This window comes from Ursus arctos, unplaced genomic scaffold (assembly GCF_023065955.2).
Source record: "Ursus arctos isolate Adak ecotype North America unplaced genomic scaffold, UrsArc2.0 scaffold_4, whole genome shotgun sequence".
In the NCBI taxonomy this organism is placed as follows: domain Eukaryota; kingdom Metazoa; phylum Chordata; class Mammalia; order Carnivora; family Ursidae; genus Ursus; species Ursus arctos.
Window position 1 is genome coordinate 73,338,246 of NW_026623056.1, and position 18,677 is coordinate 73,356,922.

The 18,677-nt window shown below is 33.3% G+C and overlaps 1 protein-coding gene across 1 annotated transcript in view; it reads left to right on the forward strand.

Moving 5' to 3' along the window:
- NCAM2 (neural cell adhesion molecule 2) overlaps positions 1-15,336 on the forward strand; it is a 496,037-nt gene extending 480,701 nt beyond the window's left edge. The window contains exons 16-18 of the mRNA XM_044379816.3: positions 1,299-1,503; positions 10,739-10,858; positions 14,479-15,336. Coding sequence (XP_044235751.2) covers positions 1,299-1,503; positions 10,739-10,858; positions 14,479-14,590 — 437 coding nt within the window. The 3' untranslated portion in view covers positions 14,591-15,336. The remainder of the gene's footprint in view (positions 1-1,298; positions 1,504-10,738; positions 10,859-14,478) is intronic.
- The last annotated feature ends 3,341 nt before the right edge of the window (positions 15,337-18,677 follow it).

The following is an 18,677-nucleotide window of genomic DNA, read 5'->3' on the forward strand; positions in this document are numbered from 1 at the left end:
GCCCCACATCAGGCTCCAACGCTAGGAGCCTGCTTCTTCCTCTCCCACTCCCCCTGCTTGTGTTCCCTCTCTCGCTGGCTGTCTCTATCTCTGTCGAATAAATAAATAAAATCTTTAAAAAAAAATCATTTTGAATAGGGGCGCTTGGGTGGCTCAGTGGCTTAAGCTCTGCCTTCAGCTCAGGTCATGATTCCAGAGTCCTGGGATAGAGCCCCACATGCGGCTCCTGACTAGGCAGGAAGCCTGCTTCTCCCTCTCCCTTTGCCTGCCACTCCCCTTGCTTGTGTGCCCTCTCTCTCTGTCAAATAAATAAAAATTTTTTAAAAGAATCATTTTGAATAATTCTCTAAAACTGTCTTATAAGAACTCTTTTTCTTCCCTCTAGATAACACAGTATCACCAGTTTAATCTCTTTCCACGGTGCTTATTTTACTGCCCATACTCCTGTGGCTGTGTAGTCTACCCTTATCTTCAACTATAGTTATAAAACACTTGATTCATTTTCACTACCACTCTGCTTCTTGTTATTTCTACTGTGTCAGTCAGCATATTCTATCCTATACCCAGTCATACCTTCCATGGATAATTTCTGTATGACTTTCAGGAATTCCCACAACCTCCTGTCAAGGAAAAATGGCTCCCATCATCCCCTACCTTCCCATGATAAGTTTCAGAAAGATCATAAGTACCATAGTTTGCCTCTGGTCTAATATGATTTATTAAAATACTAACTGAAAAAAATACAACTAAAGCATTTATTCTAAAATGATGATTTTCAAAATATTCATATACAGATATTTTAAAATGTGTTCTCTGTCAAAACAAAGTGCTTGGAGCACACATCATTTGCAAGCTTAAGACTTAAAACTAAGATAATTCCATTCCATATAGAACATTTACTTAACCTTCTCTTACAGGAGTTTTGACTGTATTTTCCTTTTAACAATGTGATGATCCATTAATGGTTGTGGTACAGTTGGGGATGTGATAATATTTATTATCTTCCCCTCTGGGAATCAAAAAGTATATTGGAAAGAGAGCTACGTAAGAGGTTTTTTTTTCTAAATAAAGTTTGAAAAAATATTGCAAATCATTCACATGTCAGTTGCTTAAAATATTGTTCGAAAGCCAGAGAATGATTCCCAGCCAGAGACTGGTTCCCAACAATTATGAAATTAAAGTTCACCAGTGACTATCACTTTTTTCCTGTCTCTTTAGTTAAGATTTATTTTCAAAATAACTGTCAATTTTTTTTCTAATTTGGAGCTTAGTAAAATTATTTTCTTTTATTTTTTAAGATACGCTTTTTAATGGTCTTGGGCTTGGAGCAGTCATTGGCCTGGGCGTGGCGGCACTCTTGCTAATCCTTGTGGTAACGGACGTCAGCTGCTTCTTTATTAGACAATGTGGGTTACTGATGTGCATCACGAGGAGAATGTGCGGGAAGAAAAGTGGCTCTAGTGGGAAAAGTAAAGAACTCGAAGAAGGAAAAGCTGCATACCTGTAAGTAGCAGACATTCTCAGTGCATTACATCACACAAGTGCCATAGTCAAACTTGCATACTTTGTTCAGGGACTTTTTTTCTGAGCAGAGTAAAGAGCTCTGAGACTCTAAGACCATTGGACACTGTACTGTCTGCTTTCTGATCTTAAGTCTGTATGATCTTAAATATAACATGGTATAGAGCCAAATGCTTTTGAAAACAGACGATTAAAAAATAAATCTTAAAATGGGATCCACAAAAAATAATTACTGTCATGATTTAAGTAGAATTAGGAAAAAATAGAAATATAGACAATGGTACAATTGCATTTATGAATTTCCCATCATTTTTTGTTTATATTGAATAAAAGAAGGACACCAACAATAATATGAGTTAAAAACTTGGGTAAACTGAGTAAAAACATTAATTATGCTAATTCCTTCAAGGGTAGGAGATGACTGCATGGAGGTTTCAAGATTGTCTGTATAGAGATGTTATATGTGCTATGCAATACATATTAGTACAGATTCTGAACTTACTCTTCCAAATTTTGATCAAAAGATGACTAAATGTTAGAAGTTGGCACTCTGTGTGGCATCTCAGTCAATTAGAATATGAATTCCAAGAAAATACATAGAGCTGAATACTATGGAAAACTCCTTTGTCATGTAAAAGAACAACTAAGAGGTTTTGATACTTTTTGTTTTGTTCGGTGCTGTTTCACTAGATTTGTATCTAATCCCAAGAGTACAATAGGCTCAAAGAAACAAGTTAGAAGGCATGGGAGGGCATGCACACTCACATATAAACACACAATGTTTCTGTGTATATATATATGTGTGTGTTTGTATACACATACATATGTGTGTATATTAAAACCTGTAATCAAAAATAAGTATTCTGAAGAATTAAGAACATTTCCGTTACCTTTTAAATCTTACAGTCTTTCTGTTACGTGTCTAAAACATACAAAAGAGTAAAAAGAACTTTATAGCCAACACCCATTTATCACTTCTTGGATTCGACAAAAAAATATTTCTCTTATCCCATATTTATCTATCCCTCAATCCATTATTTTATTTTTTGCATTTTCAAAGTGTATCCATACACTTAACCCCTATAGTTCAACTTGCCTAACATTGCATCCAGTTCAAAATTTGTTAATGTTTTCTTTAGGTAAAGTTTTCAAACGTTTGTATCTGTATAACCCAAGCCCTATCAAAATTCAGAAACTTAGCATCATCCTCAAAATTTCTCTAATGTTTCTACCCAGACAACTCATTTTCCTCACCCTGCCCCAGGCAACTACTATTCTAATTTTTTTCATCATAAATCATTTTTAGCTGTTATAGAACTTGATAAAAATTGATTCCTGTAATGTTTACTCTTTTGTGTCTGGCTTCTTTCATTCAGGATCAAGTTTTAAGATTCATTCATGATGTTCTGTTTATCAGTAATCCATTTATTTTTATTGTTGAGTCACTTCTATTTGTTTTTTTATACATCCATTTAGACAAGTAGAGTCTCCTGCATTAATTTCTAGGCTTAGCGATGTAGCAGAACCCATTCTTCATGGCTGCACTCTGTTGTGTTGTGTTTTGTTTACATCCCCGAGGCTATCTCAATCCTCCTATGCAATTTGTTGATGACCACTTCTTATGGATTCTGTCTAAGGGATAGTTTCACCTCATGGGATACTAAGGTAGATAACAAACATTTTCATTTCAAAAAACATTAGATTCATTTCACAATCAAAATATCACCTACTTACTTGTTGGACACAGAACACAGCAAAGAACAAACAGAAATCAGGCTCTACCTCACACTTGAACGGGATAGTAATGTGTGCATAGTAAACATAGTGGAATCAATTCACTATCCAGTATCTCCCGCTTTCCTCATTAGAACAAAGTCTACTTTTTAATTACCTGCTGTGATTTTACATTGTCTTATTAACTAAATAAATATATACCAAACTCAGTTCTAGTCTCTTTTTCACGTATTGAGAACACCATATATTATATAACATAACCATATATACGTGATATATATATATATGTATATACATATATATATATATATATATATATATACACACCACATACACACACACACACACACACACACACATAAAGCTGAATTTTTTATGTCTTCATTCTTATTGAACCACTGAGCAAATATTTATTGGATAAATACTAGGTAACAAGCACTGCTATGTAACCAAGCAGTAAAGTGATGACCAAAGCAAGTAAGAATTTTATTCACATGGAACTCTTTTTCTCTTAGGAAAACAGATAATAAGCACTAACTAAAAAGAAAGTATCTGGTAGTAATAAGCACTAAAAAAAAAGAAAAAAGAAAAACAGTTATAAATTCTTACTATAGTTTGGGTCATGAAAGGCCTTTCAGGGGAAGTGAAACTTAAGCTGCAGTGAGTGATACAGGACAACAATATAACAATCAGGGCAGGAACATTCTATAACGTGCAACAATTGATACAAAAGTAAGGCAGGAATAAGCTTACTGTGTTAAAGGCCGATGAGCAGGAGCAGTGCCAATCAGAGAGGGTCTAGTATAAATGTCAGGTTAGAGAATTATCTAGGAACGAAAGTATCTAATACTTCAGTCAAAGTAAGAAACATTGTTTTTGAAATAGAAAGCTCCTGTAAGTTGTTTTTTTTTAAGTATTATTTATTTATTTATTTAATTTATTTGCGAGAGTGAGCTGGGGGAAGGGTAGCGAGTAAGGGAGAGGGAGAGAATCCCAAGGACACTCTGTGCTGAGCGCAGAGCCCCATGCGGGGCTTGATCTCACAACCTGAGATCGTGACCGGAGCCGAAACCAAAAGTCAGAAGCTTAACTGACTAAAAGACTCGGCACCCCCAATAACTGCTTAAAGATTACTTTAGTTTCTTGTTAAGAATGAATTACTGGAAGGTCGATAGGTGTAGAGGAATGATTTAGAATCAGAAAGACTGAGTGAGAGGATCTTGAAATACTGCTGGTAAAAAATAATATTCTTTTGGTCCAAGGCTGTAGTACTATAAGCATATACATATGTATGAAGTATATATATAGCTGAGGTAGAGTCAACTACTATTGATTGATTTGACTTTAGGGTGAAAGAAAGAGAAATCATGATTTTGTCTTAATTAACTGGAGGGATATTGGTGACTGCATGCAATATTCAAGTTCTGCCGTTTATTGTTATTTCACTCTATTAATTGGTAATTTATCCATCAACACTTGGTTTGTAAGTCCTGCTGGGTTTAATTAACCTTAAAAACTTGGGAAGATGAAAACATGGAGTTCATTCTGTATTTGTTATCCATCATAACTTTTCATATCATCATTTCCCCTGCTTGGGAAAATAGTTTTCAACTCTTTTTCAAAAATTCTTTGTTTGAATAGGGAAAATATTATACCTATTTTTTTTTTCAAAAATATTACATAAAATCACAATGGGAAATAGAATATAACTGATTTGGTGGATTGGATCTCTACTGGCCTCTAAACATGATCAGAAGCTTTCTTAGACTAGTACTTTCATGTTATCACAATTATAAGACTATGCAGATTTATTACAGAATACGCTAATTACACATTTAGAATATTCTTGTTTAAAAAGTATCAAGTTTCAGAAAAGAGAAATTAAAGTCAGTGACATACAGAATGTCATTCATGTTAAGTTCTAGAATATTCCATTATTTGGCTCTTATAAATTTAAATTAAACATATTTATCCTGCATTCTCATCATTTATCTAATAAAAATGGTGAATGATTTCTACTTTATCAAACTATGCTTATACTCTTATTCACCCAAGCATTAATTTATGCTAATAAATATTTATTGAACACCTACATAATCAGGCACTATTCTAAGCCCCAAAGATACAACTGTGAGTTAAATCAAATGAGTCCCTTCCATCATCTAGCTTTTACTCTGTTGGGAAACACATTTCAGTTAAAAAACAATCAAATGGATGAATAAATAAATAGTTTCTGTTATAAATGCTATGTAAAAAAAGAAAGAATTTTCCTGGTTAGTCTTAAGTAGTAAAGAAACTAAAACATTAAAAACTAATAGAAAGTAACTAGCCAAAGTGTGTGTGTGTGTGTGTGTGTGTGTGTGTGTGTGTGTGTGTGTGTGTGAAATTGGCTTTTCAATGTAGAGAGAGATATCCAAACCAGCCCCCTTTACTATCATGGGAAAGAAGGCAAATATAACTCCAGGGCACTCCAGCCATCCTGACTCACTTCAGTGGGGAATCCCAAGAAGCAATTGTGAAGTTTAGAGTCCAGGGGAGCAGACGTACCAGTGACTGAGGCCTAATGATGGGACTATCGAATGCACCCTCTCACAGCCCACTTTACCACCCCATTAGTAAATGCCTTTATTTCGCAGTTCCTTCTAACCAGTACATCATGTCCTGGGATCAAGAAAAACTAAAAGGTATACTCAAGGCAAAAATTATTCTGAAGAGGCAGAACTAGCATCAGGGCCAGATTCAGAGAAGGCAGGGATATTGGAATTATCCGACCAAGATTTTTTTAAAGTATATGATTAATATAGTGAGAACACTGTAGGACAGCATGAAAGAAGAGATGGGCCATCAGTAGAGAGATGGAAATTCTGAAAAAGAATCCAAAAGAAATGCTAGAGACCAAGAACATCCCAATAGAAATGAAGAATATCCCTGAGGCACTTACTAGTAACTAGACATGGCTGAAGATAGAATCTCTGAACTCTTAAGAGAAAATACCAAAACTTAAAAGTAAACAGAGGGACACCTGGGTGGCTCAGTCGGTTAAACGTCCAACTCTTGATTTCAGCTCAGGTCATGATCTCAGGGTTGTGAGATCAAGCCCCATGTCGGGTAGGTGCTGCATGGAGCCTGCTTAAGATTCTCTCTCTCCCTCTGCCCCTGTCCACTCTCTAAAAAAAAAAAAAAAAAAAAGCCAAACAAAATAAAGACTAAAAACAATCCACAGAATAAGAACTATGAGACAACTACACAAGGTGAAACATATGTATAGTAAGAATACCAGAAGAAGAAATAGAGAAAGGAACAGAAATATCTGAAACATTAATGACTGAGAACTTCCCCAAATTAGTATCTGACACAAAACCACAGACCCAGGAAGCTCAGAGAACATGGAGGAGTGCAAATGTCCGAAACAAAACAAAAGAAAACAACAATAACTATACCTAGTCCTATCATTGTAAAACTACAGAAATTCAAAGATAAAGAAAAAATCCTGAAAGAAGCTAGAGGAAATAAATACCTTATCTATAGGAAGTAAAGGTAAGAGTTACATCTGGCTTACGCACACATGCACACACACTGCTTTGTATATATATACACACATATGTATGTGCATCTATTATTGCAGTGTTTTCTCAGCAATGAAGCTTCAAAAGGTACCTTTCCAGCATGTAAATTTCTGACTCATTCTTTTTATAAATAACTAGTATTCCATAGTATCAGATACCATAATGCATTTATCCACTTGTCTTTCATGACAATTTAGATGAAACTTTCAATGTTTTATCATATTGAAGTATAATACGTGGTCTGAATTTAACTTTTACGTAAATCTTGTTGTAAATATACATTATGCTCCTAGACATGGAATGTACATCAAAATTGAAAAACACTGACAAATTTCCCACAAAATTCTATACTAATTCATACCCTTAATAAAATCGGAGCATATGTATTTCTCTATACCTTCTCAAACATTAAATGTTATCAATTTATTTTTATTTTTGTCAATATAATAAGTGAAAGATATCATTTCAAATTTGCACTTTTCTGATCTGGGTTAAGTCTGAGCTTATTTGTATTGTCATTTTGCTTTGGTCACTTTATTTCTTCTGGGCATTTCTTGTTCATATTCTGTATACATGTTCATGGAGTTAATTAACTTTTCTCTTACTTTTTAATTATATAATGTGACCCTTAATTATTTGATGTCATATTTGTTGCAAATATTTTTCCCAGTCTATCCCAAAGTTTGGGTTTTGCTTATGATGCCATTAATTATATAAATCTTCCCTTTTTGAGAACTGATGAATTTTATAAATATTTCTTTCTTAGTGTGCTTTGAGGTATTTTCATTTTGTTTCCCTTTATTTTGTTGAAGTTGCAAGTTTTAGTAATGTATTTCGGAACATAAATCCTCCTTGCCCTCCTAGAATACTGAAGACAGTTACTGATTAAGTGCCGCGTGTATGTCAAGCGCTATTCTAAACTCCAAAGAAATTAGTTCGGTGTCATTATCATCTCTGTTTTACTCTACAGGCAACAGGACACAGAAATGCTTATGCAGTGAGTTAGTGAGAGTCAGCTAGTTTGGTTCCAGGGCACATTCTCTTAACCACTCTGCTGTACTTGTCATTTCCTGCTTAATCATCAGATCTAGAAACCTGGCAGGAATTTATTTAGTTTTTACCAGTCTATACATTGTGAAATTGTCCATAAATTGTGGCATACATTTTTATGCCAATTTAAATAAAATATTACCTTATCACTTTTTTATAATTCCACAGAAAATATCAGTAATAATTCCGATATCACTTCATGTATAATTAAATGTAATTTATACAGGATAGGAATTTGACTCATGTAAATTATATGTGTACTTCAGATATTTTCACCTATGGGTAAGTAAAATATGCACTTTATACTCCTTATAGTGTTTATCGTAATAGAAAATATTGGTAACAACCTAAATGTCTGTTGGTTGGACACTGGCCAAATACATGGTGGTCCATACATACAATGGGACAGTATGCACCATGAAAAAGGAAGAGGCAGCTCTAAATGTTCTAGTATTCATCGAAAAGGCAAAATTATATTCAGTTAGGATGCACCATTTGTGTAAGAATAACTCCCTGCATTTTCATGCATATATGCTAGTATATGAATAGAAGGAATGTGTCTGGAAAACACGATTTGAAAATGTGCTCGTCTCTACGATAGGTCACTAAATATCCTGTAAATCGGAAATGGTTAGGGAGGTGTACTTTTCTCTATATGCCCTTTGTAGAATTCTATAATATATGAATAGACAAGCTAGTTAAAAATGTAAAAGATCACTAAGAACAAAAATAAGGAGTTTAAGACAACTCACCATGTTCTCTTGTAACTCTTTAATTTCCTTTTAGTAATGTTTATTATTTCTAGCATAAAGTGGTTTGCTTACATATTATTTTCAGTAAGGAGGATACAATTAAAATCCAAGTTCACTGTCTTCTTTTTAATTTTTTTGCATTCCATCATATTTAATCCACACAAATAGATCTGCACCTGTTGTTAACAAAGTTAAACAAAAAATCCAACCTTTCATCACTCTTTTTGCTCAGAATCATCAATAGCCAAACAGTATCATCCTCTACGTCATCAAGAGCATTGATATCATGAAGAATTTTTTAAAAGAATCAGTTGAAGAATAACAACAACAACAAGCAAAACAACATGAAGCTAAAATTTAATTGTGGTGGCCTCTTTAATCATCTTTACTAGTATATAGATCTTGCGTCCTTCGAGTCCCTATTCAGGTTACTGACCATGTCTGAATCATCAGTTCTCACGGACATTTGCATTTTAGAGGTATCGAGGGTTCTTCCCTATTAACTCTAGATTAGAGGGTTCCAGATTTTCTTCCATTTCTCCTGGAATCCATTCTTCAGATTTTGATGTGTATGTATGCGAGGGACCTACATAGTGAAATAAGAGTAATATCAAACCTGCCACCTGATCAGAAGTGTTTCATCATTCTTAATATTTTCCTGTTCAAGAGTCAGTATTTGTAAGGTCTGTTAAATATTTTTGTCATTGTTGGTGTTTTGTTTGATTTCTTTTGCATGCACTCCTAGTTTACTTATTTTTAAGAACAATTTTAATGTCATGTATCTGTCGTTACAATATTAATTAGATTTAACGTGCCCAGTGATCCATCATTATATCCCTCCCTCACCTCGGACCCCTGGCAAACATTGATCTTTTTATGTTCTTTATAAGTTTGCTTTTTACAGACTGCAGTGTCATTGGGATTACATAGTATGTAGCCTTTTCAGACTCATTTATTTTCCTTACCAAGATGCATTTTAGGTTCTCCCATGTGTTTTTGTGGCTTGATAGCTCATTTCTCTTTTTGCTGAATAATATCCAATTGTATGAATGTACCAGTTTCTTTATCCATTCCCCTGTTGAAGGACATTTTAGTTGGTTCCAATTTGGGGCAAATATGAATAAAACTATAAACATTCACGTGGAGAGTTTTGCATGGGCATAAGTTTCCAGTTCATTTTTGTAAATATGTTAGAGTAAGGTTGCAGGATTGGATAGTAAGACCATGCCCCTGGGGAGGTGAGGACCCCTAACCCTCCCTTACATTTTTTTTGTACGTGTGCTATTATAATCTCTATTATGAGTGTATCATTCCCACTGCTTATATCTCACTTTACCCTTTATCATCACTAAATGCCTTCCTTATTTTTATTCCGTTTTGTTCATTTTTTGAGGAACAAAACTTTGCAGTAAAGTTTCTAATTTTATGAAAATTTCACAATTATGTAAAATTACACCTATTTTCATATTTTAAAAATCCAATAAAGATGTCATGGATTTGAATTTACGAATGAAAACATCATGCATATATGTTATAATATTGTTTTTATGTAAACTATTTTCCTGAAAACATGAATATGTAAAGTCAATATCGCATTATAGTTAAAATCATTCATATAATTCATAGAAACACTTAAAACAATAAAACATCACATATATATAAATTTTATCTTCTAAATTTTAATATAGAAGCAATATTTCTGGTGCTATATTTCAAATATAAAAAATCTAAAGCATATGGCTAGTTAGGGGGAAAGAGCTACTTCATGTCATCATTTCCTTTAACAAAATATTTTTTATTTCTTTCCCAAAATAAACTGCACAATCAAATGTAAAATTTGGACTTTTGCAAAAAATTAACACAATTTTGATGAAAAAAAAGAATTCTAGATAAAATGGAATTTCCCCTTTCTATTTTTTCTGAGTGTGAATTATCTGGGTGAGATGAATTTAAATGAAAAAAAAATTCTTAGTTGTAGTCTTAATCTGACCATGTTGGATTTTTAGTGTGTGTGTGGGGGGTGAGATTAAGCGCAGATTCTAAACTATGTTTCATAATGCATCTATTTTTACATTACATGAGCAAGGTTTTTTTGTTTGTTTATTTTTTTTTTAGGAAAGATGGATCAAAAGAACCAATAGTGGAGATGAGAACAGAGGATGAAAGAATCACTAATCATGAGGATGGGAGCCCAGTAAATGAGCCAAATGAAACCACACCACTAACAGAACCTGAGTAAGTAGCTTCAAATGCTTAACTAGTTTTGGATAAATATTTGTAAAATGATAACATATTATCATTACTTGCAGCATATATTTACAAATAACATCATTTGTAGAAAAATATTTCTTTTTCGAAGAAAATACATGTGAATATAGAAAACCATTTTCTATGGAGACATCCCACATGAAAATTTTGTATCAATGCCAGAGAAAATCTGTTCAAACATATATTTATAATTTTATGTAAACATATCAGAAAGATGGAACATGTTAGAGTTGGGTTTTCTTTCCCTTATTTTACTCTTTAAGAAAGTGATACTTTCAGGGCACCTGGGGTGCTCAGTCAGTTAAGGTTAAGCGTCTGTCTGACTCTTGATTTCAGTTTAGCTTGTGATCTCAGGGTTGTGAGATTGAGCCATGTGTAGGGCACGCTCTGCACTCAGTGGAGAGTCTGCTTGAGATTCTCTCTTCCTCTCCCTTTGCCCTTTCCCTATCCTCCACTCACACGCTCCCTCTCTCTCTAAAATCAATCAATAAATAAGGGGCGCCTGGGTAGCTCAGAGGTTAAGCGTCTGCCTTTGGCCCAGGTCATGATCCCAGGGTCCTGGGATCAAGTCCCATATTGGGTTCTTTGCTCAACAGGGGAGTATGCTTCTCCTCTGTCCCTGGCCCTGCTTGTGTTATCTTGCTTTCACTCTGCTCTTGCTCTCTCTCTCTTTCAAATAAATAAATAAAATCTTAAAAAAATAAAAAAAAAATTTTAAAAATCTTTTAAAAAAAGTGATAGTGTCAAAATGTGACTTTTACTGGAATAAAAAGCAGTCAGAAAATTAGCCATTACTCTGTATATGAATATCACAATTTAAAATAAAAATCAATAGTATGAAAATGTACAGAAGTCTACCCTAAAAAGAAAACTGTTCATTAGGAAGAGGAAGAAATGCTGTTAAATTGTGTATCATTTTAATGTCTATAAGAAGTGGTGCTTGCTCTCCATTCAAGATTCTATTATTTCTTTCTTTCTGTACCCATCAGAGCGCCATTATAGCCATAGCAAGTATTTCAACTCAATCTGCAAAGATGATGAACATGTGCAAAGATGATGTTCAGGCGACATGAAAGTTAAAATGATGAAAGCCAAGGGCATTATTAAGATGTGATAATAGTATTCTATGGAATATATTGGATGCAAACAAAACCATGACTATCACATTATTCTTTAAATACTGCTCACTAAAATTACTTCTAAATTTTATTGTGTTTGTTTGTTTGTTTGTTTGTTTGTTTGAAGGATCCCTTTGTCTTCACCAGCAAACACTCACTTGCAGAGAAATGTGATTTAGGCTTCTCATCCTAAATGGAAGGCTGTGTGTTGTCACAAGGGAAGAAAATAACTTGTTTCAGAAATGCTTGCTATCTGCTCTTGAGGGACTGAAATAATTACTATTTAGAGAAATACAAAGTACTACTCTGTAGCTAGATTTTCAGTATAAATCCTGAGGTCATGTCAGTGACTGCATTTCGAGATTATTACCTTCAAATTGAGGTTTACTCTTGTGGAGGCAGCTTTTACAAGGTGGATTCTGTAGTTTCCCCTTCAGAAATTAAAAGTCTTTTCAATGAAGCAATATTTTACACAACAAAACAAACTTCTATCTGTTGATTAACACTTACAATGAGAGATTGGTGTGTATGAAAACTAGCTAAGAACTGGGTGTTATACGTAATTGATGAATCACTAAATTCTACTTCAAAACTAATATTACACTATATGTTAACTAACTGGAGTTTAACTAAAAACTTGAAAATACAAAAACACAAAACAAAACAGAAAACTAGCTAAGAAAATGCCCTAACATGTGACAGGGCAACATTTTGCAAAAAAATAAAACAAAAACAAAAAGGATGATATAATAACTTCTCCAATCGTCAATGATTGAAAAGAAATACTCAACATAAAAATAATAGCATAAATTGTAATCTTAAAAAAAAAACAATTTATCATAAATGTAAGTAGTGAAAAATATATATTCGAAAATTCGTCATCCAAGAATTAGTTGAAAACACTGGTTAATTCCAGTGTTATAGTTCTTTGAGTAAGACATCTATTAAGCATTATGCTAACTTCCCTCCAACCTCGAAATTTCTCTATGTCTTGCTGCTTAGAAGTGACCCGTTGGTTGTATCTTTTATTATCAATATTTGCTGCACTTGGGAATGGGAGAATGGAATAACTGTGAAGGCATTACTTATAATATACATAAAAGCACCTGCCCTAATAGGTAAGAAGTAGATGCTATTTCATTCCCAGCAATGAGTCGTAGTAACTTTTACCCGTGACTTATTTTTGATTGGTTAGTTTTCACGTAATAGCTTTGATCTTCAGAATATAATGGCTTGCTTGTCTCATTCAAAAATATAAAAGAAATTACAAGTAAATCCCAGAGAAACTAGCATAGTAGCATTCACTACCCCATGAAATGGTGACATTAGAGTACAGAATTGAACTGGAATTTGTTTTTGATGTGAAAAAAATATTTTGTCAAGGGAGGAAATCTAACTCCCAAAGCTGTGTACACAAGGCATAATCATAAACCACTGAATTCAAGACTGGTAGAAAAAACTATACATCTTGAATCATTGTCATCATAGTAAGATTTCTGAAGCTATCGTTAAGAAATAAAGGGGCATCTGGGTGGCTCAGTCACTTAAGCAGATGTCTGCATTCAGCTCAGGTCATGATTCCAAGGTCCTGGGATCGAGCCCTGCATCAGGCTCCCCACTCAGTGGAGAGTCTGCTTCCCCCTCTCCCTCTCCCTCTGCCCCTTCCCCTGCTCTTGCTCTCTCTCTTGCTCTCTCAAATAAATAAAGAAAATCTTAAAAACAAAAGAAGGAAGGAAGGAAGGAAGGAAGGAAGGAAGGAAGGAAGGAAGGAAGGAAGGAAGGAAGGAAGGAAAGAAAGAAAGAAAGAAAGAAAGAAAGAAAGAAAGAAAGAAAGAAAGAAAGAAAGCTTGTTTTCCTTCATAGGTAATAACTGAAAACAATTTTCAAAAAATGTGCTCTTTAATGATACAAAAATAACAACAAAAAATAATAGTGAGAGAGACCAATTAAAGAAAACATATACAGTAAAGGAAGAAAAGTGAGAAAGTCCTGAAATACATTTCTTTCACTAAGTTCCAAAGAATATAGCTAATTCACCTAGCTCTTGAAGTATGTAACAGAATATGGCAGCAGCTATTAATGGCTTTTATTTGAAAAAACATAGGTACTAGTAACTCACCGAGTTGACATATAAAAATACTGGCTTGTTTAGATTTCAAACAGTTCTGTTTTTCATATCAAGAGCTGGTAATCAAATCTAAGTCACCCTGTATGATCGATTTGGTGCATCTAAATCTACAAGTAGATTATTTCACTCGTCATTCTTCAGTACATCACATTTTACAATGGACAATATCGTCTGATTATTTAATTATTTGTATATCATTTTGATATTACGTTTAACAAATCTGATTTTTTCATTCTAATAATTGCAGATATTGTCTTCTAGAAGGCAGTAACTCAGTATTAAGTAGTACCACTCAAATTGCCTTAGAAAATGAAATTCATTATTTTTATATTTCCTTCCAGAAAATTGCCTTTAAAAGAAGAAAATGGAAAAGAAGTCTTAAATCCAGAAACTATAGAAATTAAGGTGTCTAATGACATCATACAATCAAAAGAAGACGACAGCAAAGCCTAACACCAAGATCACAGAGGCTTGAACAATGCTACAGAGCGTTTCGATTGCAGCGACCCTATGACCAAAACTATTCCATTGACCTTAATTTCTTGGGGAACTTCTAGCTTGGAATAGCTTGTACACATATACATATGATCAAATATTCCTGCCCATGGTCCATTACCTTTTGTTGTTGTTGTTATTGTTGTTGTTTATTTTGTTATGAATTTCAATATAGAAACCTGACTGAAACCAACTCTTGGGTATCAATTTGATTCTGTGATTGAAATACTACAGTTTACTATACAGCTGAAGTGCTCTGTTTCTTAAGGACGATATATTTCACCCAACAACCTCTCCAACAAACAGGGGTTTAAGAAAAAAACAAAAGAAAACAAAAGCTTTGTGAGCTAAATGCATAAGAAGGCCCTGCATGTTTTTCATCCTATCTTGGGCAAACAAATTATTCACGTGGATTTCAGTTTAATAGGAAAACCGTTAATAGAGGGTACACTTTTTATCAGGAGAATTTCAGGGAACTTGGGCTTGAAGGAGCCAGTTATCTTTAGCAGATATTAAAAATTGAGAGAAACTTTGGAAAATTCTTTTTAAGTTATAGTTACAGTGCTATTTCGATGTTCATTTTTGATAGACTGAAGTGCCAGATCAAAATTGTTACCCATTTGAACGAATATTAGTCGTGTGTAAAATTAGATTAGAAAGATTCCGTAAATCTCTCTTTATATATGCCATAATCACTCACAATGGATTACACAAAAAAAAAAATAAATGTATTGCAAGTGAAAATAATATTGAGTTCTGCCCTCAGCTTCAAATAAAGTAAATTGAAATGGGAGCAATATCAATGTTGTCTTGATATATTTATAAATATGTGATCATCTTTTACTTTTTAAATAATTTTATCAAAAAATAAGCTCTTCGTGTTGAAATACTTCACACCACATCCTCAGATACAGTCTTTGACCATTGTTTTAGTTGATCTTTGTTTAAAAAATTCATTTTTGCGGTGTTATAGGTCAATCCTTAAATGTAATTGGCTAATGGAAATTAAAATCCTTAGTGGTTAAATTAAGAAGAAATTAACGTTTAAACATGCCATAAAAGTGTCAGTGATAAACAACTGAATTGCCACTATCTGTTTTTCTTCTGGATGTTGTAGCTAGAAGTCATTTTAAGATTTTGATAAACAACTTTGGTTGAAGAAATTCCTTGGCTATTCCACACAAACTTTCTAATATTACTTGTTAGGGCCTATACCAGAGTAAAGTACTTATTAACTTCCAAGCTATGCAAGCTCCCAGAGGTAAAAGACTAAAACATGATTTTCACTCATATGTAAGGTAAAATAAATGTATTTATGATTTTAGATACACATACCAGTTGGGAGCAGGTTTTAGATTATTTGTCACCCTAGAGAGCCAAAGGTTTCTTTAGGCCCCATTACATTCATAATCGTTGGTGAGTCAGGTGGTGTTATAGCTCAAATATTGACTGGTTGGGGAACGCACACCAATAGAACATCGGAGGAGAGTTTTACAGTGCAGAGAAACCTGCTTAGTACGTCTCTCTATAGAGGTAATTTGATGAATCTATTAAATGCAATATTAATGCTACCCATGAACACTTTTATTTACCAAGTGCTTGAAACTGTCAGGCAAGGAGAGACAACCAACTAATTTTACAAACCTTCAGTTATTAGCAGGACAGAATGTGTCCGTCTGCGTGTTCATGCACTAAATCTCCAGTGTCGTTGCCATAATTCACAGGATTATAGTGCAGGAATCTCCCCTTGATATTTTTTTCTGGCATATTCTGGAGAAAAAGAATTCCTGTACCTGCCTAGGACTTTGAGTAGAAATTATCCAACTGGTCTTTTGATGGATTTGACTGTTGCTCCTTAAGTTATGTTTGTCTGATCACCTCTTTGCTTTATTCGTCTGTTTTTCCCCCTTTTGTACCAATGTGCTATAACTAGTCAAAGTACTTGAATTTGTGTGTGCAAAGTAAACAGGCTTAGTAAAATGTCCATGAAGCAATAGCCATGAATGCTAATTTTTCCTGGATAGGGCTGGTTTTGAACTAATAATGGTGAAAGAATTAGGAGAACTGAGAAACCAGTTCAGCATGTTTACTATTAATATATTTGTGCTATACTTCAAGAGCAGAGAAGTCATAATAAGGAACAAATATTTTTGTGTTTCTTCAGTTTGAAAATTCTGTCTCTCTCATTTCTTTGGACTTTCCATGTAAAGCAATTTTCTTAAATATTTCTTTTATATATATATATACATAGATATATATACATATAGATATATATGCTGTTAAATTTCTTGCCACTAATGTGGAGTAATGATCTGAGGTTAGCAGATAATTTGAAACTAATTGTAGACAGACTGTTTCAAGTGCACTGTTTCAATTGTCTGAGTGGTCCTTATCTCTTGTCCTTGAAATCTGTGCCATGCAGGAGCAAGGCAATACTGTGATTAAATAATAATAATAATAATAACATTTCAAAGGAATGCTCCAACTTATTCTATTTGTAAAAGTTTCCAAATAAGAGATGCTTGTAGTAAATTGTAAAATATGAGTAGAACTGAAATAATCTGTTCCTATTTTTCATTCTTATTCTAGATTAAACATGCCATATAACTGTATAAATGTTATTTTTACTGTCTGAGAGTACTCTTAAATGTTAGTATAAAATGTCAAAAGAGTTGACTGAATATAAGTAGGGTTAAATAATCAGAACCCTATGCTAATTTAAACAAAGAAGAAAAATATCACGGAAAATATTGGTATTTCTTGATAGGTTATGTGCAATTAGGCAATGACAATCTACGTTCAATAACGTATAAGAAAGAACAGTAATGTCAGCATTTTGATAAATGTTTTGTTTTTAAAACTGGCACAAATTAATGTGTCAACATATTTTACAATGATCTGCAAAAGAATTTAAGAATTGTGACTTCTAAAAATTTATTTATTATTTTTGTGCATTGATTTATTGCCATTCTATTGATGCTAATGTCTAACATTAATGTAATGTTTCTCTAGTTTTCCCTTATTTTTAATATGAATACCTATTAAAGCATTTTTCAAAGACTATCTGATCCAGCAAAGTTTATGTGAATCTTAGTCTTTGATTTAAACATTTATATAAATAGAAGGATTTTATTAATCGAATTATTTATTTGAGTGCCAATAATTAATTGTAACTTTATAATCATACCTTTATTTTATGCTTCTTATTTTAAATAATTAAGATGTATTTGTGCCTTTGGATTAGCATGACATTCTGCTTTATTAAAAGAAAAAAAAACAACTGCAATCTTTATTGATATATTTTGCTCATATCTGTGACACTTAAATGGTACTGTCTTATTTACATGTGGTGAATAAGCTCAATTCAAATTACTTTAGCTTGAATAGAAAATCTAAATATAACGAATTATACTGTGTAACTTATTTTCACTCATGACAAAGCAATTCTTTTGAAGCACACGTAAAATATATTTCATTTTGTCTGTATTGTTGTTCTAGATAATAAATACATTCTAGCTATTGTTAAAATTGAGTTCTACCACTTATGAGACAATGGCAACAGGTGACATTTTAAGATAGGGTAAATTATTTTAGTGTCACTTGGGTCTACATTACCCTGTTGTACATTTGTTTGGGAATCATACATCATCCTTTATCGTTGACGGTAAGATAACCGCTGATAAAAATATCTACAACTGAAGTGATAGAAAGAAAGAATAATCTCTATTTCTTAATTTAAGAAATAATGGAACAGCATATTACAATTACTTATTAAAGTTGCAATGTTCTTTTTCATGAAGAATGATGTACAGTCTCTATTTCAGTTGCTCATGGAGTTCTTTCTCACAATCATACCCAGAGTCCTTACTCAACAAACTTTAGGAGTAGGTGAAGATATTTTTTTAAATGAATTGTTTGCATTCTTTATCTTTAGAGAGATAAGGTTTGCATCTTTGTATTAATCCTTTGAAGCATTATTATATTGTATCTCACACTGAAAGTGCATATGGAAGTATCAGAGTATGGAAGGTCACAGAAATGAAGT